Raw genomic sequence first — 24852 nt, 5'->3', positions numbered from 1 at the left:
AGTGTTCGCAATTAAAATAATTTTGTATTTATTCTCCGTGGTCTTGTACTTCATGTCATTATCTACAACAACCAGTGTGCCATTCTCTGAGAATTAGTTTCAATCTCTTCATGACCTCATTTTTTTAATACCTATCATGTATGCATGAACCATAAAATATAGGATAAAATTTTACATTAGTTAATAGATAACAATTTAAATTGATGGTGAATAAGAAATGTTCTTACTTCACTATCATGGAAGACACATTCTAAACTAAATGCGTCTTTTTGAAATACAGATAATTCGTAACCCCGAACAATCTGGGTATAAGTGACCATTGTATCTTGGTAAGGTTCACCTCAAGGATGGTGTTGAACAACCGAGGCATTTTCAGATTAGATATGTGAGATTTGTTGCTTTTGACTTAATGTGTAATATTGGATCAAATATTTATACTTTGTTCTGCGTTTATTTAATCTCTTGGGGGTGCTTTACTTGAATTCAAATAAAGCAGCCCAAAAGACTGAAATTACAAATATAATATTTGAATAAGCAATACGTAAATACACTAAAAGAATATATTATATCAATAACAAATCAAGGATACTTGAAATAATTAATAAAACTACTCGTTTATTTTTTTGTTTTAGAGTCGAAAATATTTATGGAATTTGTATAATCCGATTTTCGGACAATTTCTTTATCAATCGACAACATAAATAGCCTATTTAGTCCATCTTATGACATTACCGATCCGAAAACAAAAAATGCAGTTTATCGATGAATATTGATAAAAACAAATCCATTTTGAATCATTCACAGTTGACACATTATTTATCCAGAATAATTTCAATAAGTATGTATTTTTGAATGGATTCATCACAAGAGATATTAGGGCGCCCATTACTATGTTCTCATACGCAGGAATACCCCCGTTAACAGGCTTTTGTAGCAAATTCTATTTGTTTTTCGCCGCTTTGGGTTGTGGGGCTTACTTCCTAGCCCCAGTGGGAGTAGTGACTAGTGTTATAGGTCGTTGGGCGGCCGAAGGTTGCCACGAGTAAGTCAGTTTGGGGGATCGGGAATATAAGTTTTTATTAACTTCAATTTCGATAAGTTTCTTTTCTATTAATGCAACCTTTACTTGTATAGTTAACAAAATCATATACATAATACAAATATTTGAGAATAATCAATCAAGTTTCGTCAAACACCGTAGCCTATTAATTACTAGATATTTTTCATTTGAAGCTCCATATAAAACTTCATCAAATTAGCTAAATACTCATTTTTTAATTTGAAACTCAACAAATGACCAAAAATATTTAGATATTGTTTAAATTGAACTTGAATAGATGATCGATGAAATTTGAACAATTATAATAAAAAAAAACTTTTGATTTAATATTGAACAATTTTCTTCCCATGAACCACCAACTCAACATAATAATAATAATAATAATAATAATAATAATAATAATAATAATAATAATAATAATTAATCTCCCTCCAGAGTCGGTCCCGAGCCTCCTTAGCCTCGTAGAAGGTCCCGCCCTGGCGTTAAAGCACGTAGAATAAGCGAGTATCATAGTTGTCACCAAATAAAGCAAAAGAATAAAACCGATAAAGAAAAAAATTAAAAGAAAAGGAAAAAAAAGACTTCCTTTGAAAATTGGGAAAGCACATAAAGTCACAAGCAAGTTTACGAGACAAGACATAGGAAACTTGAACGTTTATCTAGTGTTTGGTGACAACCCTCGATGAAGTATAACGTAAGTTTAGTTAATTGTCGAACGACTTGTAAGTTTATCTGACATAAATTAGTAAAATAAATAACAAAAACCACAATTCGCATACATGAATTTGCCAATATTCCAAATCATCAAAAATTAATCATGAGTTAATCATCATCATCGTCATCGAATAAACAGTACGAATATCATTATTCTTATATAAGTGATAATCCACAATTTATGAAAAAGATACGCAGCTCGTTTTTTCTGGTACGATGAATTCGAGATTGAGAAACATTACAATTTTTGTATACAGTTAACTCCTTCAAGTATAATGCATGCATGCCTCGTAAATAATTGATAAAACAGTCCTGATTTAGACAAAAAAGGAAATCATTATATGAAGTTCAAAAGTCAACTATGGCAACGCAAAAGAATGCTTAATTTGTATGAAATAATACTAATTGAAATCCATGTATTAGAAAAAAAATCATAAATCACGCGCTCGATCAAATAAAAGCAAAAAATTGTGTGTAACGGTCTCACATGTCGTATTTTGTGAGACAGATCTCTTATTTAGATCATCCATGAAAAGAATATTACTTTTTATTGTAAATATCGGTATGATTGACCCGTCTGACATATAAAGATTCGTGAGACCGTCTCACAATGTACCTATTCTTAAATAAATTATTGGTTTTACTAGTAATTGTTGAGTCATAACGTGTAGTTTGATCTTAGATAAAGACATGGTCGTGTGATTATTTTGTTTTATGGTCATAATTAATTTCAAGTGTCCCGAAAGAAAGGATGTACAATGACTCCATCGGTACTTAATTATCCAAAAGTTGGTCTCGAAATCAACAACTTGGGCATGAAAAAGGGAATAACGATCCATTTCTTCGACAAGAAAAGTGCATCATGTTGTGGCATTTCTCGTGTTAGGTGTCGCCAACCAATAATTGAGGAATAATTAATTTTTTTTCACCAAAAACAATTATTGGATGGTAGCCTCCGAATACAATGATCGAGAGCTATTAATCACATTTCATCTCTTTTTATCATGATGATCCAAGTTAACTATAAAGATTAATTCGGGGACGTAAATGTTGATGTACGTTTACCAAGTTTACAGAAGAAAATGTGAACCTCGTATTTTTAGATAAATGAATGTTTACTCGTAAATGCATTTTCCGGACAATTCTATTATCGGGCAGTTGCACAAATTAATCAATTTAGAAAGTTGTCTATTTGTTGATTTTTTGGTGGACTTTTTAAAGTAATTTGACTAATTAAAGTGTAGATAGTTTATGGAAGTCAGGAAAGAGCTCCGAGTGCTATGAAAAACCTGTCCCAAAGAATATTATGTAAGCCTCTCGACAAAGAGTAGGCATTTTATGAGACGGTCTCACTGAATTTTTATCTGTAAGACGGGTCAACCATACTGATATTAACAATAAAAATAATACTCTTAGCATAAAAATTAATACTTTTTCATGGATAATCTAAATAAGAGATTCTTCTAACAAAATACAACCCATGAGACCGTCTTTTACAAGTTTTTGTCATCAACAAATGAAGATGTCAGTCCATTTCCTTTTAAATAATCTATAAGAAATCTAAATTCGAAAGTGTGTAAAAAACATCGAAAAGAATATAGAGGTTCTCAAGTTTTATTGGTTCATTTTGTTTCGTATTGATAACGATTTTGACATTACAAAAGAATATTACAACGTACATTTATTTCAACGAGAGAATCCGTCGCTATTATCTGTATGTATGTAATAGATAAATCTTCAGACCGAACACAGTAATTTATAAATCATGTCAATTATGTAAATCATACTCTTGCGCCTATAACGTTTATGACGCTATCATTTTAATTTTCGGTATCATATACTATACATATATGTTGTATATCATATGTCCAAATCCCAAAATATACACATATATAGCGGATGCGGATGGGTGAAACTAGGGGTGTGCATTCGGTCGGTTCAGTCATCGACCGAACCGAATTGCCAATAACCGAACCGAACCAAATTTTATTTTGATAACTGAACTGATCGAATTAGTTTTAATAACCGATCATAAATTAACCGAATTAAAATCGGTTAATTCGGTCACTGACCGAATTAACCGATTTTTTTTTAAAAATAAAATTAAGTATAAAAATATTTAAAATAATATAAATTATATAATAAATTTATTTTTTTACAAAAAATTAATTTATTATTCGGTTAATTCGGTTAACCGATTTTTTTTACGAAAACCGAAACCGAACCGAATTAACCGATTTTTTTAAACTTTCAAAACTGAATTTCCAAAATAAACGAACCGAATTTTCGAATTAACTCGGTTCAATCGGTTATTTCGGCTTAACCGAGATTTTTCATCTCCATGTGAAACCAAAACAAATTCCTTGAGAATGAGCAAACAAAGAAGAAGAAAGAAAAAAAAAAAATATAAGAATATTTTGACCAGCAATAGTACGGTCGCACGCACACCACATCTCCTCTTTCTTCCAGCTTACCTTTAATTCCTCTTCTCCATCTCCTCTGCCTCTGCTACCTAATCAAGTAATGCAAGCACAAAAGACAGATCTAATCGTTTGTTGAATCATTAATTTTGGATGATTGATATGAGGAAATGTTGAAAATCATATAAATTGAGCTCAAGAAACTTGTATTTCGATTTTCTTTCCGCTTTTACTGCTGATGTCGAGGGAGGATTTGGTTCCGAAGACGTTCCGTGCTTTGGTGGAGAGCGCCGAGCGGAAGTTCGCGCGTGTACGAGACGCCCCGCTGCATCCCTACGGCGGGATTGGGCTGCAGCACGGCCAGTTTTTCCACAAAGTTTTCAAGGCTTACATGCGGCTATGGAAGTATCAGCAGGAGAATCGGGCCAAGTTGGTGGACTGTGGGCTACAGAGATGGGAGATTGGAGAGATCGCTTCCAGAATTGGGCAGCTCTATTTCAACCAGTACTTGAGAACTAGCGAGGCTAGGTTTCTTCTCGAGGCGTACATATTTTACGAAGCCATTTTTAATAGGAACTATTTCGAGGGTTCGAGGAAGGATCGAGGGGTTAGATTCAAGGAGCTGAGGTTTTACGCAAGGTTTTTCATGGTTTCTTTGGTTTTGAATCGCGTTGAAATGGTGAAGTTGCTCGTCGAAAAGTTTAAGGAGCTTGTTGATGACAGCAAAGTTAATTTTCAGGTGTCATATTTTTTTTCCTCATGAATTCCTGTCTCAATTGTTGCGATTGTTTACATACGCGTACTGTTTTGTTCAGTTATGTACATCTTGAGTTCACAGTTTGCTTGTTTGAATTGATTCTTCTTGTTCTGGGATTGAAAGGTTTTTTCTTTTTAATCTTTCCGCCTGAGATTACATGGTTATTGTTGGGGATGTGTTAAAGTTTCTAGACCTTTTATACATACTTAGATTCCTGACATATGTTTCTGTATTAATACCTATTATTTCCCACGGCGACAATAGGATTTTCGATGATATTGAACTTAATTGGAAACATTCAAGTTGATTAAAATCTTGTGCTCGGCAACTTTGCAAGAGAGAACTGTTATTGAGCTACATAGATGATAGTGTTAAACACGAGTACTGATATATTATGTTTGTTAGCTCATTTTACCACTTACCAGAAATCACCAGGCTTGAGCGAGACACCCACGCAAGTGACATGGTGGTTCAAGATTTCTTTCCTTAATTTTCATATTCTTCATTATTAATTCATTTTCACGGAAGCCTGGATTCTTATCTGTTATTGTTTGTTCAGTCTGTATGTTATTGTCACTTTAGGTTGACATTAGAAAATCAATATGCATTTCAAACGTGATGTTCTCTAACCTTGCATGAATTTGTCGCATTTTTTTTCATTTCCTACTTCATTGTTTGAATTTGTTGCATTTTTTTTTCATTTCCTACTTCAAGGCAGGAATCTTGATTTTTTAACTGCACAATGAGCAAATGGTTGATGCTCCGTACAACCATAAAAGTGCCTCCAATAAGCTTTTGATATTTTTCAAAATTTTAGACTTTACTAGGAAAAGCATTCAATTACGTTAATGCTCAATTACCTTGAATAGATCGAACTAGCATTCAAGTTTCAGGCACGACAAAATAGAGAATAATATTGAAGTTTAGGCACAACAAAATAGAGAATTTGAATTGATGCAAAGCTTGAATTTAGATTCTTTGTAACAATGTGATTAATATTACTTAGTTAGGTACATTTATCTTAGTTGTTATTCCCGTCGTTGATTTTATATTGTATGGTGATGCGTTGTTCATTCCCTTCAAAACCCATTTAGAGTAGTCATGGTAAACAATCATCTACTTCTTGATTTGTCTGACTTAGGAGAGTTAAAACGGTCTTTGCAGTTAGGTAATTAGTGTTTTTGGGAGTACCTAAAATTCATTCACAATTTTCTACTTCAAACTCTAGTGCATTTGATAGAAAAATTGCAAATACTCGGTCAAACCTTCCTCCCAACAACAAGTGCCACCATAATTAATGTTGGGTTCCGTCATTTTGAAATTGTGATATCTTTTGTGAATCCCTGTTGAACTCTAATCGGATTTTTATATGATTTGACAACTTAAATATATCAGGTTGCATGAATGGTTTAAGATTTTGTTGTATTGTGGAGAATTGACCTTCAATTTACATCTTATAGCTTTGAGAAATTTTGTTACTTTGTTGACATTTATACATCTTGGTCTATGAGCAACAGTTGTAGGATCTTTGTGGGTAATTATAGGGATTGAAGGATTGTATCAATAATCTACTCTTCAAATGAGTGCTTGCTTGTAAAAATTTTGAAAAATGCAAAATGATGGCAGAAGTTACATAACAGGGGCGGTGAAGAGACTGAAATGGAGAGAACTTCCTTTTGCATGCTAATATTGTCTTTATATCAGAACATCCCCTTTGTCCAATATATAATTTAACTTGTTTGAATTTTTCTGATATCTGTGTAAAATTAGTTCCGATGTGTTTTTTAGTCGGACTTAAGAATAAATTGTCGAAACAATATTTATCAATTTGAGAAAATAACATATTTATCAAATTGAGAAAAATAACGATCTTTAACTCAGGTACTTCTCATCCTATGAGAAATAATTCGACTATGTTTGTTTTGTATTCGGCATTTGATTGCAAATAATGATTGTCTATCTCAGGATAGGTACTTGTATTTTATTATTCCTCAAGTTATTTTTAATCTCTCATTTTTTCTTGTTTCTATATTTTTATTCGTTGCTTAGCCATATGGTTTCTCTTGTAAAACAGATTGCATTTTTTACGCTTAAGTATAGCTAACACTCAATAAGCTTTTCCTTCAGGATACTAACTTCAAAGAATGGAAGCTGGTGGTGCAAGAAACTGTTCGGTTTACAATGGCTGATTCAGTAATCCTGAATGCTAGGCCTTTGCGTTATACTTCCCTGTTTGATTCACATCCAGCGTCTCTCCCATTTGTGGCTAAATTTCATGCAAAGAGACTTCTGAAGTTTAGAGATGCAGTGTTGACAAGCTATCGCAAAAATGAGGTTATTGACTTGTGTATTTGAAATTGTGAATTGTTAGCTCTTGTTACGTTAACGCTGCCAATCATGCTTGAACTTTCTGCAGGTGAAATTTGCAGAACTCACTTTAGATACTTTCAGAATGATGCAATGTTTGGAATGGGAACCTAGTGGTTCTTTTTATCAGAAGCATGTTCTCGAATCAAGAAAAAATGGTTTACTGGCTGATCATTCTGCCTCTTCAGGATTGATAGATATAAATTTGGTTGCAGATATGACAGATCCAACACTGCCTCCAAATCCCAAAAAAGCTGTTCTCTATCGTCCATCTGCACCACAACTGATAGCTGTGAGTTCTTGGATCTTGATGTGATAATCCACCGTTCTCTAATTGCACGTTTCAACCATGTTCTAAAAGCTCGTGGCATCTGATCAACAAAAACAGTTTAATTATAATACTATTAAAATGTTAATTTGCACACAATTCCATACGAAGTTCTAGCAACAGGCATTTACAATTGCTTCACTCATACTGGCAGGTGATTGCAAAAGTTTGTGAGGAACTTCCTCCTGATAGTGTTGTGTTAATATACTTGTCAGCCTCAGGTTAGATTTCAGATAATTGATTATTTACATGAGCTGGGTATTCTCTGTCATTCTGTCAATTCAGATCATGTTTTGGATGCAGGAAATTCTGGTCATTATAGCACTTTGCAAACGGGAAACTCTGGAATTTCAGGAAATTATTCCATGACGAGTGCCTCATCCTATAATTATAATGGGCAGATGAATGGGTCATGTGAAAATCATGTTAGTGCAAAGGGGGACCCAAATTACTTTGAGAATTATTTGTTCTTGGGACCAAGCAGAAACGGAGGTAGGAATAGTAAATAAACTTCTTGTAGTTTGGCTCCAAACTGTGAGATATTTCACGCGCGATATGATGTACTCAGTTTGTTGCCACCAAAAAAATACACGTTGTTTTGTTCTCTGTTTCTTGCTTATGAACTAAAATCTCTTTTTCAGGTTCAAATGTTCTCTTCCCTGGCGATTTAATTCCTTTCACAAGAAGACCACTTTTTTTGATAATTGATAGTGATAACAGCAATGCATTCAAGGCAGGTTTGTCAAAACTTTGTAGAGTTACTTATCCCAGCATGTCAGGTTCGTTGGTTAGTTGTTACTGTTGGAGCAGTTAAACTCCAGTACTTTTGATGTTATTCATTTTGTATAAGAAGTTCAAAGTTGATTTTACTCAGTCCATAGTTTGACTCTTATTCTCACAGTTCTTATGTACCTTGTGTGTGATAGTCAGATGTGTAGTGCTGTAAACAATTAAACTTGTAACAAATGTGCGGTAAAGTTTGTTCAAAAATTCCAATTTCCACTAGATTGTTCTTGTTGTTAATTGGTGTTTGTATGGAAACATCTGCATTAAAAATCATTAACTTGTGAAACTACCAATAACTTGGTCTGTGTCTGGTGAGCTTTTACATATTTTGAGCCGAAATTTAGGAAGTGTTTACAGTATAGCGAGTTGGTATATTCTGAGGGCTGTTTGTGGTTGCATGCATTTGGGTGAATTTTTCTCTGCTGAATTTTTTGATCCTCGGCTCTTTTCAGGTTTTGCATGGAGCTGAAAGGGGTGAACCTGCTGCATTATTTCTGTCTCCTCTGCGGCCTTCATTCAAGAATCCGAGTGACGTTAGTATGGCACAGAATGGAAGTCAATTCACCCTGTTCCTCGCAGCTCCGTTGCAGTCTTTCTGTCAATTAGTTAATTATAACTTAGCCACAGACAGCATGGTGCGTACATGTAACCTAATCAAGCTCTTTAGGACAAAGTCTTGTTAACCTTTTGTTTTATTTATTTTCATTTAGGACGTACACAATAGCGCAGAAAGCATTCTCATCTCAGCTTTCTCTGAATGGGAGGAGATCCTCTGTACGTCGACTAGCCTCAATCTGGTTTGGGCCCAACTTCTTACTGATCCATTCCTGCGTCGGCTTATTATTAGGTATGCACTTGAGTTTGATTTAATAATACACATGTTCCATATTTGAGATGGAACTGGAAATCAATAACGCCTGCTTTAGCTGATGATTGAGCTATGCTTGGGTTTCTCCAGATTCATTTTCTGCCGCGCTGTTCTATCTTTATTTTGTTTACGAGAAAATGGTGACCAGTATCTACCAGTTTGCATACCAGAACTTCCCAATGCCGTGGCTGTTAATTCCAAAGCCGTCCAACCTGCAATCAACCGACTTGCAGATCATTTCAAGGTTGCAGATTGTTTTAGCTTTTCATAAATTTTTATGGGAAGGCAGCCGGAAATTTGTACAATAAAGTTTACATTCACTCCCAATATGCATGCACAACATGGACGAAAGATTTCCTGAAGCGGTAGGTATCGGATCACATAACTGTTATGGACCATGGTGGTCATTGGAGTTGCTTTCTTCAAGTCTGAATTAGCTGCATGTGTGGTTTAGTGTACAAAATTCAGTTTTTGTAAAGGCAGTATATCCTATGGAAGACTTTTCTGATACTGGGTTTTTTGTTCATAGTTCCATTGCATCTGGGTTAGTTGGGTTTATTAGCATACTGGCGATGGTTTTGGGTAGCATGTTGTAGAATTTCATACCTTTTGTATATTAGAACCGAGAGTCAGAAATATTTTGTGTCTATTTTTTGCCCATTTATGATATTTATACTTCAATTGCTCTGCATAGATGGATTACCTCTGATATTTTGTTATGAAATTAATTTGCAATAACATACATTAGTTGATGGGTATGATTGGATTTCGGGTAATTGAAAACAAATAGTCAATCATTTGCTTCATTTATGCATGCTCTTGAATACAAAGTTCCACAAATCCAAAGCCATGTTATTGGTTAATTTGTCTTAAAAGAAAATGTTAATAAATGATTAATGCATTAATTTCACTTTTCATGATCATGGAAATTTCATTCCGAAGGACACAGCAACAAATAATATATTTTTGTCTTTTGTTACATTTTTGTTATTATTTATTTTAAAAACTTTATACTAAAAAAACACTATATATTTATTATTTATGTTGGGCTTGGGCTACGTGCCAAGTTTCAACCAATAGAGAAAGAGCATTTAGGTCTCTCGATCCGTGTCATATATTAAACTTCCCATATTAGCCGTCCATTTGACAGGAGAAAACACAATTTACCCCATTCTTTGCCGTCCGATAAAAGATTCGATCTAAATTTCTTGACCGTCGGATCCGTAGAAGCCCAAAACTGAACTTCCACACCTACAAATAAACGTCAATCGACTTTTCTTGCGGAGTTTATTGCATTCGCTGCGATTACGAGAGGGAGATTTTCTAGTGCTACTGAGAGGTGAGTTCGTCTTTCTTTCTCATTTTAATTTTGATATTTTTTTATTGATTGTGATTTAGCGTGTTCATCTGTGAAAACTGGCTGCAATTTGGATATTTCTTTTGATGGTTGTTAGTTTTTTATTGCTGACGAAATTAGGGTTTGGATTCTAGGATCAGGTTTATCCTCACTGTTCGGGTTTGTATTCTATATGGAGAATGATCGAAGCTTCAATGCTATGTTTTTTTTCTTCTTGTTTTGCTTCTTTTTTATATACAATTCGGAAAACTGGGTTTTCTTCCGAGGTTCTTGTTTCTCTTGGCTGATAAAATTGTGATTTATATCGACAATTTATGCACAAATTTTTGTATGTTTGTTGTGCTTTTATTTTAATGTTGTTATTTGCTTCTTGTGCCCGACCGTTCCTTGTTCCAGTTAAATTAGGGCTTTTTCATGTCTTGGAAGTCGAGGATCGGAGTCGATACCTGTATATCTACACATTCGAATAACGTATTTCACAAGCCAATTATATATTGTCGGCTCGTTCTTGTTCGAATTTGATAATCTTGCCTTTTCTGCCCACTTTTTTATTCAGTTTGGGTAAGTTTGTTTGTTGCCTGAGCTCTTGGGATATTTGATGCATGCATGTCATTTTCGCAACATTTGTGATGTGTAAGTGCCTGCTGATATGTAACCTGCTTTATGAATGGTCAACTATGTGATCTGAAATCTGATAGTACTTGTGTTTGCTAATATCTGTAGATGGCGCGTACTAAGCAAACTGCTCGGAAGTCTACTGGAGGAAAGGCTCCTAGAAAGCAACTTGCCACCAAGGTTTTTCTGTCCATTTCATGTATTCTTTGCTCTGTGTTATTGATACTTTGTTTGTATCGGGATCTTTATGTTCTGATTTGGTATAATTTTCCGGACCAGGCTGCCCGTAAGTCTGCTCCAACCACTGGTGGAGTGAAGAAGCCACATCGTTACCGTCCTGGTACTGTTGCTCTTCGGTGAGTTATCCCTTTCCTCTGGGTAATTCAGCACTATCTGTTGTGTAAAGGGTAATGTTTGACAAGCACACTGATATCTCATGTAGTGAAATCCGTAAGTACCAAAAGAGTACCGAGCTCTTGATCAGGAAGCTTCCTTTCCAGAGGCTTGTTCGTGAAATTGCTCAGGATTTCAAGGTTAAATTTTCCCCGAGTATCTTGTGTTTCTGTGGAAAATAATTGCAGTGATGGCGATTGTTGATTGGTATTTGTTTCTGTGGTTGCAGACTGATTTGCGTTTCCAGAGCCACGCCGTTTTGGCGCTTCAGGAAGCTGCCGAGGCCTACCTTGTGGGTCTATTTGAGGACACCAACTTGTGTGCCATTCATGCCAAGCGAGTGACAATCATGCCTAAGGATATCCAGCTTGCTCGCAGGATTAGGGGCGAACGTGCATAATCTTCCTTCGCTGTCTTAGCAGGCTTATTGTTGGTGTGGGATGGTGGTGGTTGGTCTTTTGTTCTCATTCTGTTGAGAAATATCGTTGAAGTAAGATACTTTTTAACTCTAGTATTAGCAGTAGTTATTGTCCGTGGGGCATGTGTCATTATATTTGTTCTGTGTTGGAAGTCCAGATAACTGCTTGGTTGAATCTTGTTTTCTCACACCTTTGTTGATGAATACTTTTATGTTTGTGTAAAAGTTGTGAATTGTTTAATGTGCCTGGTTAATCATGTTTCGGTATATTAATTTTTGCACTTGAAAAGGTTGTTTTAGGAAAAAAATTTAAGGTGAGTTTCTATTGATGATTTTTCAAAATTCGATGCTGCCTTTGCCTTATGTTGGATGTCAGATTTGTGTATGATTGATTAGGGCACCTGTGATTGAGGTTCTTTGAACCAACAAAAATGAAACCCATTTTTTGGGTTTATGATTGGAGATGATAGTGTAATTTGAATAATTGTATCATCCATTCCTGATAATGTTTATTTATGTAAGATTAGATATGATGAAACACTTGAAAGTTTCATTAGGTATTCTGAAACACTTGGAAAGTTTCTTGTTCGATTTAAAAAATGGTGATTGTCTGTCACTGGTTTGGTTTTTGGACTCTCGGCCACATCAGTTGTGCACATGTTACCGTTTTCTGGTTGAGTCACTTAGTGTTACATAAGCATGGATCACATAATGTCCTGATCCTAGTCACCTTATTTTATGCACGATACTTGTCAAATTTTTTTATGAAATGTTCTTATCTAAATATAAAATGCAATCGAACATAGTGCCCTGGACGTTTAGAAGACCCCCATGTCATGGGTTACAATTCACTTAAACGAAAATCAAAACATATCAAAACATTCTTCCACACCTTCTCAATCATGTTCATTCACAAGTATGTACCACATAAGCATGGAATTTCCTTGAAAAAAAAGATTTTACGTAGGTGATAGAAGCATTATATCATATATCTTTTATATATATATATATATATATATATATATATATATATATATATATATATATATATATATATATATAAAGAAATATTCTGTTGATGTAAAGAAATATTCTGATGATTTAAAAATTAATATTCAATCATTTCATACGTGATTTTACACTTTCAATAAAACTCAAGTGGGGAAAAGATGCAAGATTTAAATCAAACATTTTCAAAAAATATAGATCTTGAATGTAAAAAGGATCGTTAAATATTATTTGTGTAAAAGTATTGTTGAGTTAAACGTTCACGAGCGAAAGTAATATTATGATGGTTGATTTTTTAGAAAGATAATGTGCTTCAAGTTGATGAGGCTAGCTAGTGGTTGTAAAAGAGTGATTTCTAATCTTAATAGGTGATACTATATCGGTTGGGGATTTGATCAACGATAGAAAAATGATAAGATTGATATCTAAAAAATGTTTTCTATGATAAGATTGATCTAAGAAATGTGAAACAATACGAATAGATAGACACTCATATTCTCGGGCTTTAAGTCTATCAGTTTGACTCATTAACATTCAAGTAGATCCATTATATGCTGCCACAAGTATAAATAAATAAATTTGATTATTGGTCAACAGTTATAACTTTTGACTTAGTGGTAAATATTAGATCTTAACAATTGACATCCAAACCAATGTCACAAGTTCGTTTCCTTTTAATTGCAATAAGTGAAATTATTGTGAGAAAATTATTGATAAAGAATTATTGTTCTTGATGAATAGATGGATCAAACCATGATATTTAGGTTATTATGTAGTTTAAAAAATTTGAGTTGTATTATTATCATTAATTATAACTTTTTGGCGAGACAACAATCCTGAAAATATTATGATTATAATATTTTCCTTGCTAACTGATCCAGAATTAAGCATTTTCATTGTTGTATATTTCACCGTATTTAACAACGGCAACGATCACTTTTAAGGTAAGTAACTGTAATACATAAAAATAAATTTAATTTTTTTTATTTTTAAATGTATTATTAAAAAAATCATCTATTAATACTGAAATAATTGATATTCAAATATCATATATTAATATCATATTTTAATATTTTGTATTAGTTTTCGTCCAATAATAGATATATGGTTCAGGAAGTTCAAACACATTTTTTTTGATGGACCTGAAAGCAAATTTTTGTTTGTTTTTAGGAATTTTTGATTAATCGTAAAACTAATATATATTATAAAATTAGAAAAAAAAAATGAGCTTAATATCGGCATAATGTAAATAGGAAGGCTTTTTAATTGGGAGACGGTTTGTATAATTAAATTCCAAATCATAGATCTCGTCACACATTGCGACCTTGTGCCAAATGAGTTGCTAAGATCATTCTATCTCATTTTACTATTTTAGTGTAGTGTTCTAAATATAAATTTATTCAATTAATCAATTCTAAACTCACGGGATAATCTTATTAACATCAAATAATAAATATACTTAATTTATTTCAAATATAAAATATAAAATATAATAAAATCAATTTATGCACACATAATTAAAATATATAATCAATTTAATACATAATAAATATAAAAGATATAAGTTTTTTTTTTTATATAAAAAAAAAATCAAATAATTGCTATGCCAATCCTGGCGCAACACCATTCATCGTCTTCAACGTAACGTCGGAGTGTCAACTCAAGGCCAAAATAAAGCAAGGTTGGAGATACCTCAAGTCATCAGCACAATTTTAAATGAGTAGGTCTCATGTGAGACCGTCTCACGGATCTTAATCCGTGAGACGGGTCAACCCTACCCATATTTAGCATAAAAAGTAATACTCTTAGCATAAAAAGTAATACTTATTCATGGATGACCCAAATAAGAGATCCGTCTCACAAATATGACCCGTGAGACCGTCTCACACAAGCTTTTGCCATTTTAAATTGAATCCTCAATGCCAAAATGTTTCAACCGAACAAATCATGATCACATCGTATCTTCACCAAGTCACATCGATTCTATGACCAAGAAAACATATTTGACCCATGTTTTATTATTCGACATTCTCACAAAATTCCACGGATATTCAACTAGTGTTCCACGATTAAGTGTAGTTTTGGAACATTAACCTCAAGCAAAGAATGGTGACCAAGACGATAACATTACAGATCACAAGAACCATCAGAAATTCAACTAACAGAAAGGGGAAACAGAATGCATAGCAACAATGACAGTTGACTTCTCTTTTTCTCGACATCAATATCACAACCATGTACCATTAAAATGTAAGAAATACAAATCTGAATATACCACCAAATGTTCAAAAATTACAACCGAGAGCCTAGAGTCAAAGAACCATGATCCAAAACTAGCTTCAAATAAATCAAGATGAACTACAGCACATCCTGTTCTTTTCCGGGACTACCTGCGCAGGTCCAGGGATGATAATCTTTTTCCCAGCCAAAGAAGTAGGATTGTCACTAGCTTGATCATCACCAGCAACAAGATTTTTCTTATTCACCATGTTAAATATCTCGCTTAACACAGTCATGAATGCTTCCTCCACGTTTGTTGCTCCAAGTGCTGATGTTTCCAAGAAGAATAGTTCTTCCTTCTGAGCAAACTCCTTGGCATCCTCCGTCGGCACCGCTCGCTGGTCTTCAAGATCGGTTTTGTTTCCGATCAGAATTATCACGATATTCTTGTCAGCATGAGCACGCAACTCTTCTAGCCAACGTGGTATGTGGTCAAAGGTCTGTCTTTTCGTTATGTCATATACCAACATAGCCCCCATGGCACCTCTGTAATATGCACTTGTGACTGCTCGATATCTGTTCACAATTATCAACAAAGGATAATTAGGCGCCACAGTAAAGATTCTTGCTGATTCAATTCATTTTCTTGCAGACGACTTTAATAATAGTGATCTAAGAAGATGATTCTAAAAGTTTGGGTACCACCACTTGAAACAGAATACATTACAAGAGGATACCTAGAGCTTTGGCACCGGAGAAATAGATTCTATACAAAAGCAAACTTAGAGCTTTGGCATCAGGGCTTTAACTACTTATATAGTATTAACTGAACGCAACCCAAGTTTTCTCGAAAAAGGGCTAAAATGATGGCTAGAATTAATAGACCATTCATTGGGCGTATATTCTCCATTATGGTATTGCTGCAAACTCCAAGATAATTTAATCCAATAACCAGCAATTTAGTTATGTCAGAGCTAACATCAAAGAAGCTCTTATGCTCATAGTGGCACTACAAAAAATACTCAACTATTTGATCTAGAAGTCTAGGTGCTTTTGGCATTCGCCGTGAAATTCACAATACAAACGAAGATGATCAAACTATGAAAGAAGTACGTATTTGAGTATCCATTACCACCTCACTGGTTGATGTAAAAAAGTTGCAAAATGCCACACATAGGAAACTTTGGCCATCAAGGCATCAACCTACTAATGGGTATAATCATGGGTCATATGATTTGCACACGTGTTCACGAGGAGGAATGCAACAACTGTCAGCTACGAGAAGGTTAAACAAAAGAAAGGTGAATTGGAAATGCTTGTTAATTATTCAAACAAAGTTATGCTTTAATACCAGTAAATCAATGAGGTACAGTAACGTTTAAAAACATTTAGTTGAAGGATACACATTCCAGCCTACAATGCGGAAAGAAATAAATTCCAAGTAAATTCACAAAGACGAACTGATAGGTCGCTTAGAATTGACTAGACATACAAAAGTGATTGAGCCCGATTTTGTTACATACGAGCAGATGTTCGTAATACTCGAAAATAAAATGTAAACCGACATAAAACGATTTCATTACGAAACTCTCACATAACTGATACTCATTATTCTATCATCGTTTATCGTTCCATTGATACCGTAAAACTGCAATAAATACAAAGATGTATGATATCGAACATGTGCAGAATATGCAATCGCTCAATATGTAGCATAATGTTTATAAAATTTATAGCACACAAACTATATACTTTTTTAACTACTAGATCTAATAATAGCGGGGTAATACCTTTTTTAAATTAAAAGTAGAAATACTTAGTCTCTCTCATTCAGATGAAGAATCTTATGCTATTATTGGACTTGTTTTTGACCATTTCTAGAATGCTTTTTTCTTGGAATATGTGATGTTTGTTTGGTTTTATTTCTAGAGGAGGCAGTTTCCATCGAAAATATCACGCAGCCTAAGAATTTGTTGGATTAGAAATCTCATGTCAGAGAATATATTCTTAAAACGTGTGTGGTTAATTTTTAATTTTTTTAATTGGATCATAAATACAGGTAAAAGGTTAAATTTAAAGTAGTATTATCTTGAAAGATATAAAAGGAGAAAAATATGTTTTGAGAGAAGAAAAGAGGGTAATGCTTGATATCATAGCTGGAAATAGAAAACATCCAGAATTAAATCGATACATCTAATCTTTGGATAGAATCTAAATGGGTTCATAGCTCCAATTGCAAGCATCTGTGAGTGAAATGGATTGTATTATATATCATGGATAAGCAAGATCATTTAGGGTATTGTTACAGTCAGTATTGCGATGACAAATAATTGAGAACGTGACAAAATCACACACAAAGAAGAGGTCGAAGAAAAAGATCGGTACCATGATCAATATTAAGTACATTATGAGTCATTAGAATGGAAGTAGCTTCAGTGAGCAACAATTCTACATGAAATAAAGACACCCATAGAATTGTTTCAGTTGAATTATCTAATGTACCATAGCCAGACCAATCCTGTACTATCTGGATTGGCAAACGAATGTGAAAGACAAGTACAGCTAAATGGGCCAATGGACTAGACATTTCGTCATTTCCTTTCTTATTCTTTACACCATAAGTCATACATGTTATGCAATTGTATATTCTCTCTAATTGTTAGTCACTAATCAACAAAAAACAAACATTCTCAGCACAAAGTTCTAGCTGGAATGAAAATCTTTTTTAAGTTTGATTAAACTGTAAATTGTTATCATAAAATAACTGCTCTTTGAATGATGTTTTGATTAAAATTTACCACCACACCTTTTAGTTGCTAAATTCAGATTACAAAAAGTTAAACAAAAAACGTTATTACATCTCACAGTCATACAGAGTACAGTGAACAAGAGCTCCGACGAGCCAAATATAGCTGTAACACAAATCTCTATGAAGTACACGATACATACAATCCAACATAGGAGGTTTCTATTTCACCATAATGAAAAAACTAGATCAATCCTTCAACTTCCAAAATCAACAAAAAAGACAAAAAAAAGAAACATCAGGATACAAAATGAATCCAGCCAAGATCAGTTACATCATGTATAACGCACATGCAACCAATCAACGTAAGAGTAATAATTTTCATTCGACAATTACACAGGCATTCGGTAGATATACAAAGTTTTACCTTTCCTGGCCAGCTGTGTCCCAGATCTGAGCTTTAACAGACTTATGCTGGATAACGAGAGTTCGCGTCTGAAATTCGACACCGATTGTAGCCTTAGAATCCAAACTGAACTCATTTCGAGCAAAACGCGACAGTATTTGAGACTTGCCCACCGCGGAATCACCGATCAGCACCACCTTAAAAACGTAGTCGATTTTCTGGCTCGCGTCGCCATATCCACTACTAGCCATTTCCACTTGTGCTCTCACTCGATCTTCTAGCCCGTCTTTTGCGCTAAAAAAAATTGAATGGAAAAAGGAGACAAGGAAACGGAAGTAGCGGAGGGAGGGGGAGCGAAAGAGATGGGAGGAGATTAGATTTTTCTTTTCGTGACAAAGTAGTACAGTGGAGATCTTGGTCGGTAAAAATATTAATTATTTTTATATTATCGATTATATTTCATTATATGAAAATACAATTTTTTTAAAAAAGTATTTATAATTATAAATTTATAAACAGTTAATAAAGTTTATTTATCAGTTAATTATTTTTCTTGCTCAAGTAGTGCAACCTCCTTCAATTTTAACACTTCTGTAAAACAAAATAAATAAATTATTTAATATTATTCAATATAATTGTTTGACTACTCTGAACCTATTTTAGAATTGTTTGACCAAGTTCAATCCCGACAGTTTGATCGGATCTAGGCTCGTCCCAAATGGCTTGGGTTAAAGACGGTTGATTCCATCTTACGTATAGGGTACCCTCATGATAGAATTAAAAGTTCAAATTTAGTCACATATACATGGAGTCCACTAATTTTTTTAAAATCACATATATGTGTGAATCTCGTCCATCCAAACCATGTGGGGACAGTGCCTCCACATATAACATCGAACGAACAGTTAAAGCCGAACCTCTCTCAATAAATTATTTCATTTTCAAGTCATATCCTCTAAATATTACCAGATACTCTCTTTCTTTAATTTATTTTATTTTCAAATACACACATATATAATTAATTAATTTCATAATTGTTCATTAGTTTTATTTGATAACTATTATAAATTGTAAATTATAATTAATTCATTAAAAAACTAAAGCAATTAAAATAAAAATATTTCAAAATAAAAAAATAAAAATTAGACCAAAAAATTATTTAACATTAAAAACAATTAAACAAATTCGAAATAAAAAAAATTGGCCAGAAGATTTAATAAACTACAAAAGGATTAAAGGATTCTATTGTAATTTTCAGAATACCAATTTTGTAATTATTTTCATCTAATACTCAATCTTATATGAATAGTGATCACTATCGCATGCACTGAAATATTGGAGAGAAATAGAGTTGGAGAACATTTCCTGACCTCTATAATCGAGCATTATAGAGAAGTGTCGAAGTAGCCTTTTGTGATGGTTTCCCTTGGCATCGCAGTCACACTTTCTTTCATTCAAAGGCACAGCACTATACCAAAAGAATTTTAAAATAAGTTGGCTTGTAATGGTCCACATGCTATTTTGCATCAATGAATTCAATTGATTGGGTCTGCTGTTGTTGTCACATGGGAATCACCTAACTAGTTTACAAATCGGAATGAGCTATTCAGCCGTGAATTTGGTATGAGAGAGATTTATATAGTTAATGACCGCTGTCTGCAACGATATTGATATTAGATATGTTATATGATAATTTTAGATTGGTTGCCAATAATTAGTTTGAAACCTTGAAAAAAGGTGCCATATTGATATGTTCAACTTATGTTTAGATATATTACCTGCTGTTGGGATATCAGGGAAATAAACGAGGTAACATCGCAGCGGAACATCATAAGTGATATCAACAATGAATAAGATGGACACCAATATTTATAGCGGTTCACCCCAAGATTGGGCTATGCCCACTCTAAACCTCTCAAGGAGATCACTTCTTTATTAATAACAAAGAAGACAAGAGAATTGAGAATACAAAGTATTTCACTCAGAACACTCTGATTTTAACACTCACTTTCTCTCCACTAATCCTATTCCTTCCAAGGATAAACACTCCTTAAGAAATCTCACACTAAATTCTTTATCTCACTTCTACACTTGTGATTGTAGATGAGAGGATTTTGTGTTTTGGTGTGTTTTTGAAATGAAGAATGGATGGGTATTTATAGGTGAAGTTTAGGGAAAAAACAAAAAATAAAACCTCATGGCTTACCTCATTATTTTTGACTAATCAACAAAACATGTGTTAATTATTTGTCAAAAATGATGTGCCTTGAATTCAAAGTGTTGGCTTGATTTGTTTAACAATTCTCCCCCTCAAGCACATTTTGTGAATTCAATCAAACCTGTAACAGCTCTACAGTATTCCAACTTCCATTTCGGCAATGTCTTGGTCATCATATCAAATCCATTTTCATCTGTGTGAATCTTCTCAAGTTTCAACAACTTCTTCTCCAATACATCTCGTATCCAATGATAACGAACATCAATATGCTTTGATCTTGAATGCATTGAAGGATTCTTTCCAAGATGAATTGCACTCTGACTGTCACAGAACAACCTGTATTGATCTCGCACAAATCTTAATTCCTCCAAAAAAACCTTTCATCCATAACATTTCCTTGCATGCCTCAGTTGCTGCAATGAACTCCGCTTCAGTGGTTGATAATGCTACACACTTTTGCAACTTTGACTGCCATGACACAGCTCCCCCTGCAAATGTAATCAGGTATCCTGATGTGGATTTTCGGGAGTCAACATCTCCTGCCATATCTGCATCTGTGTAGCCTACAAGCTCAAGTCTGGATCCTCCAAAACTCAATCTATGTTTACAGGTTTCCCGTAGATATCTGAATATCCATTTTACTGCAGCCCAATGTTCCTTTCCTGGTTTTGAAAGGAATCTACTCACTACACCTACTGAATGAGCTAAATCCGGCCGAGTACATACCATGGCATACATCAGACTTCCAACAGCTGAAGCATATGGAACACTTTTCATTTCTTCTACCTCATCCTCTGTAATAGGACTCTGCTTTGAGTTCAACTTGAAGTGGTTGGCCAGAGGACATCCAACCGCTTTGGCCTGGTCCATGTTGAACCTCTGAAGTACTTTCTCAATATACTTCTCTTGCGACAACCAGGTCTTCTTGGCATACCTGTCTCGATGGATTTCCATGCCAATAATTCTTTTTGCTGGCCCCAAGTCTTTCATAGAAAAAGTCTTGCTTAGTTGCTTCTTTAGGCCTTTGATTTCAGAAGCATCTTTGCCAACAATCAACATATCATCTACATAGAGTAGAAGCACCATCAAATCATCATCAGAGGTATCTTTGACAAACACACAATGGTCTGCAGTGGTTTTCTTGAATCCCTGTTGAGTTATCACCGATTCAAACTTCTTGTACCACTGTCTTGGTGCTTGCTTGAGACCGTACAAACTCTTCTTTAATCTGCACATGAGGTCCTCTTTCCCCTTCTCTTCAAACCCCTCTGGTTGCTCCATGTAGATTTCTTCCTCCAAATCCCCATGAAGGAATGCGGTCTTGACATCCATTTGTTCCACCTCCAGATCAAGCTCAGCTGCAAACCCTAGCACAATCCGGATGGATGTCATCTTCACCACAGGTGAAAATATTTCGTCAAAGTCGACCCCGTGTTTCTGTCCGAAATCTTTGACGACAATCCTAGCTTTGAATCTTGGTTGACTACTGTGTTCTTCGTGCTTCAATCTGAACACCCACTTATTTTTCAAAGCTTTCTTGCCTTTCGGCAATTTCACCAGCTCAAATGTCTCATTCTCATGCAATGATTGCATTTCTTCTTGCATAGCCTCCATCCACTTATCTTTGTGTTCACTGGTAATAGCTTCCTCGAAGCTCTCTGGTTCTCCCCCATCAGTTAGCAGGATATATTCATTTGAGGAATATCTGGTTGAAGGTCGCACTTCTCTTCCAGAACGTGTGGTCATTGTGCCACGAGAACTTTCTGCTGGTGGTTCACTGTGAACACGGATCTCATCTTCATCTTCATGATCGTTCTGCAATTCTTCATCTTCAACCGGTTGTGGATTTACCGTTGAAGGCCACCATTCCAGATCTTGTTCAGATCCAGAATTCTCCTTTTCCGCAGTCTCCAAGAATTCATTCTCCTCAAATATGACATCACGACTTCTTATAGGCTTTTTGAGATCTGTATTATAAAACTTGTAACCAAGTTGATGTAGGACCGAGTGCTTACCGCTTTACCAAAAGCTATAGTTAGTAGTAATGGTGCAACTCAAATCTTTTAAACCGCACAGCAGCTCAAGCACCATGGTTCGATTGCTCTACCAAGCAAGGACAATTATTGCACCCAACAATTTCTCTCCCAATAATTGCACTCCTTGCAATCAATGGGAATCGAACCCATGACCTTGGCTCTGATACCAATTGTAGGACCGAGTGCTTACCGCTTTACCAAAAGCTATAGCTAGTAGTAATGGTGCAACTCAAATCTTTTAAACCGCACAGCAGCTCAAGCACCATGGTTCGATTGCTCTACCAAGCAAGGACAATTATTGCACCCAACAGTTGATCCTCGCCATAGCCTATAAATATGCACTTTCTTGTTTTGACATCCAACTTCTGTCTTCATCCTTTGGTATATGAACATAAGCAACACAGCCAAATACCCGCAAATGATTATAGGAAACTTCTTTGCCTTGCCACACCTGCTCCGGGACATCATAATTGAGAGGAACACAAGGTGAGCGATTCAATATATATGCAGCAGCAACCACGGCCTCACCCCAAAATTCCTTAGTCAGCTTTGCATGTGAGAGCATGCTTCTGACTCTTTCTGCCAAAGTTCTATTCATCCTCTCAGCTAATCCGTTGAGTTGTGGTGTCTTTGGTGGTGTTGTTTGATGTCTGATTTCGTTCCTTTTGCATATCTCATCAAAGGTTCCAATGTATTCTCCTCCATTATCTGTTCGAATACATTTGAGTTTAATGGATGTTTGTCGTTCAACCAAGTTTAAAAAATTGTTGAATGTTTCCGCAACTTGGTCCTTGGTTTTGAGTGTCCACACCCAAATTTTCCGAGAATGATCATCGATAAAAGTTACCCAGTACCTCGCTCCTCCGAGCGAGAATGGCATCGGACCACATAGATCTGAGTGCACCAGATCTAGTATTTTATCGGCTCTGCTAGGAGGTGAACTTTTGAATGATATTCTGTTTTTTTTCCGGCTAAGCAGTTTGTGCATTGTTTCATATGAACCTGCTTTATACCGGGCAGAACTTGCTTGCTCACAAGGCGTGTAAGATTCTTTTCACTTATGTGACCATGACGTCGGTGCCACAACTCTGTTGAGTTTTCTTCCCCTGCGTAGTTCACTCCTTCAGAATGATTTTCCTGAACTACATATAGCTTTGACATCTTTAATCCCTTTGCCACCACAAGTGATCCTCTTGAAATCTTACATACCCCATTTCGGAAGGTTGTACAGAAACCTTCTTCATCGAGTCTTTCGACTGATATCAGACTCAGGCGCATATGTGGCACATGCATGACGTCTTTCAGGATCATGTAGAGCCATCCACGGTAGTCAAGCTCACATCTCCTTTTCCCACGACTCTGGATAAGTCGTTATTCCCCATTCTCACCACACCAAATTCCCCTCGTGTGTAGGATGTAAAGCATTCTTTTCGAGATGTGACGTGGACTGTTGCTCCACTATCGATCACCCAACTAGTTACTTGAGTTGCCAAATTTACGGACTCCTGCTCTAGCTCGTGAACAACATTGAATTCATCAATGGCGTTTGTTTGCTCATCGTCGGTTTCTTGTTTGTTTTTCGGTTGCCGACAACATTTTTTAATATGTCCGTTTTCTCCACAACGATAACACTTTATGTTGGCATATCTCCCTGAAGACTTGCTTCTTCTTGGCTTCTGATTTGTGTTTTTCTTGATCTTGCTTCTCCTCCTTGACTCAGCAGCCAAAACATCTGACTGTGAGGTAGAGGATCCTTGAGATCTCCGCCTCATCTCTTCGTTCAAGATACCACTCTTGATGAAGTCCATGCTCACGGCTCCTCCCGGTGCTGTGTTCGTGAGTGATACCTTCAGAGTCTCCCAAGACTCTGGCAATGAAGCTAGCACAATCAGAGCTATCACCTCGTCATCAAGTTTTATGCTCATGCTTGATAACTGCTCCACGAATCCTTGAATCTCGTTCAGATGATCTGCGACCAAAGTTCCTTCTTTGTATCGAACCTGGACAAGCTTGCTCAAATAGAACAATTTGTTGTTGCCACTTTTGGAGGCATATAGTGTCTCCAACTTTGTCCAAAGCGTACGAGCATGTGTCTCGTTAGAGATGTGATTATAGACGTTTTCATCGACAAATTG

The 24852-nt window shown here is 35.2% G+C and overlaps 3 protein-coding genes across 4 annotated transcripts; 2 read left to right on the top strand and 1 right to left on the bottom strand.

The window, feature by feature from the left end:
* The first annotated feature begins 4166 nt into the window (after positions 1–4166).
* LOC140838393 (uncharacterized) lies at positions 4167–10002 on the top strand. Of its 2 annotated transcripts, XM_073204656.1 has the most exons (9): positions 4170–4933; positions 7079–7285; positions 7368–7610; positions 7801–7867; positions 7950–8138; positions 8288–8379; positions 8885–9067; positions 9143–9279; positions 9391–10002. In XM_073204656.1, the coding sequence occupies exons 1-9, from the start codon at positions 4433–4435 to the stop codon at positions 9569–9571; spliced, it is 1800 nt and encodes a 599-aa protein (XP_073060757.1). In that variant the 5' UTR covers positions 4170–4432; the 3' UTR covers positions 9572–10002. The 2 variants fall into 2 exon arrangements, 1 of the variants encoding a protein (XP_073060757.1); XR_012119584.1 differs by lacking the exon at positions 9391–10002 and having other exon boundaries at positions 4167–4933; positions 8288–8383.
* A 418-nt stretch (positions 10003–10420) lies between these two features.
* Positions 10421–12322, top strand: LOC140838392 (histone H3.3). The gene is made up of 5 exons (XM_073204655.1): positions 10421–10639; positions 11381–11452; positions 11552–11628; positions 11715–11805; positions 11895–12322. Exons 2-5 carry the CDS (start codon positions 11381–11383, stop codon positions 12063–12065), a joined length of 411 nt encoding a protein of 136 aa, XP_073060756.1. The 5' UTR covers positions 10421–10639; the 3' UTR covers positions 12066–12322.
* A 2928-nt stretch (positions 12323–15250) lies between these two features.
* LOC140838391 (ras-related protein Rab11D) lies at positions 15251–18875 on the bottom strand. The gene is made up of 2 exons (XM_073204654.1): positions 18485–18875; positions 15251–15887 (listed from the first exon to the last, which is right to left on the bottom strand). Exons 1-2 carry the CDS (start codon positions 18712–18714, stop codon positions 15440–15442), a joined length of 678 nt encoding a protein of 225 aa, XP_073060755.1. The 5' UTR covers positions 18715–18875; the 3' UTR covers positions 15251–15439.
* Between the last annotated feature and the right edge of the window lie 5977 nt (positions 18876–24852).

The sequence above is a fragment of the Primulina eburnea genome, chromosome 8 (genome assembly GCF_022965805.1).
Source record: "Primulina eburnea isolate SZY01 chromosome 8, ASM2296580v1, whole genome shotgun sequence".
Classification (NCBI taxonomy): domain Eukaryota; kingdom Viridiplantae; phylum Streptophyta; class Magnoliopsida; order Lamiales; family Gesneriaceae; genus Primulina; species Primulina eburnea.
The sequence above is the reverse complement of the archived record's forward strand: the minus strand, read 5'-3'. Positions and strand labels throughout refer to the sequence as shown.

What these genes read in the sequence shown, in the direction of transcription:
- LOC140838393 (XM_073204656.1), top strand. Translation starts at nt 4,433, where the DNA reads ATGTCGAGGGAGGATTTGGTTCCGAAGACGTTCCGTGCTTTGGTGGAG. An exon ending in GGGACCAAGCAGAAACGGAG is followed by an intron (nt 8,139 to 8,287) that starts GTAGGAATAGTA and finishes TCTCTTTTTCAG; the next exon opens with GTTCAAATGTTCTCTTCCCT. An exon ending in CTGCGTCGGCTTATTATTAG is followed by an intron (nt 9,280 to 9,390) that starts GTATGCACTTGA and finishes GGGTTTCTCCAG; the next exon opens with ATTCATTTTCTGCCGCGCTG.
- LOC140838392 (XM_073204655.1), top strand. Translation starts at nt 11,381, where the DNA reads ATGGCGCGTACTAAGCAAACTGCTCGGAAGTCTACTGGAGGAAAGGCT. An exon ending in CCTGGTACTGTTGCTCTTCG is followed by an intron (nt 11,629 to 11,714) that starts GTGAGTTATCCC and finishes TATCTCATGTAG; the next exon opens with TGAAATCCGTAAGTACCAAA. An exon ending in AAATTGCTCAGGATTTCAAG is followed by an intron (nt 11,806 to 11,894) that starts GTTAAATTTTCC and finishes CTGTGGTTGCAG; the next exon opens with ACTGATTTGCGTTTCCAGAG.
- LOC140838391 (XM_073204654.1), bottom strand. Translation starts at nt 18,714, where the DNA reads ATGGCTAGTAGTGGATATGGCGACGCGAGCCAGAAAATCGACTACGTT. An exon ending in GACACAGCTGGCCAGGAAAG is followed by an intron (nt 15,888 to 18,484) that starts GTAAAACTTTGT and finishes AATTGTGAACAG; the next exon opens with ATATCGAGCAGTCACAAGTG.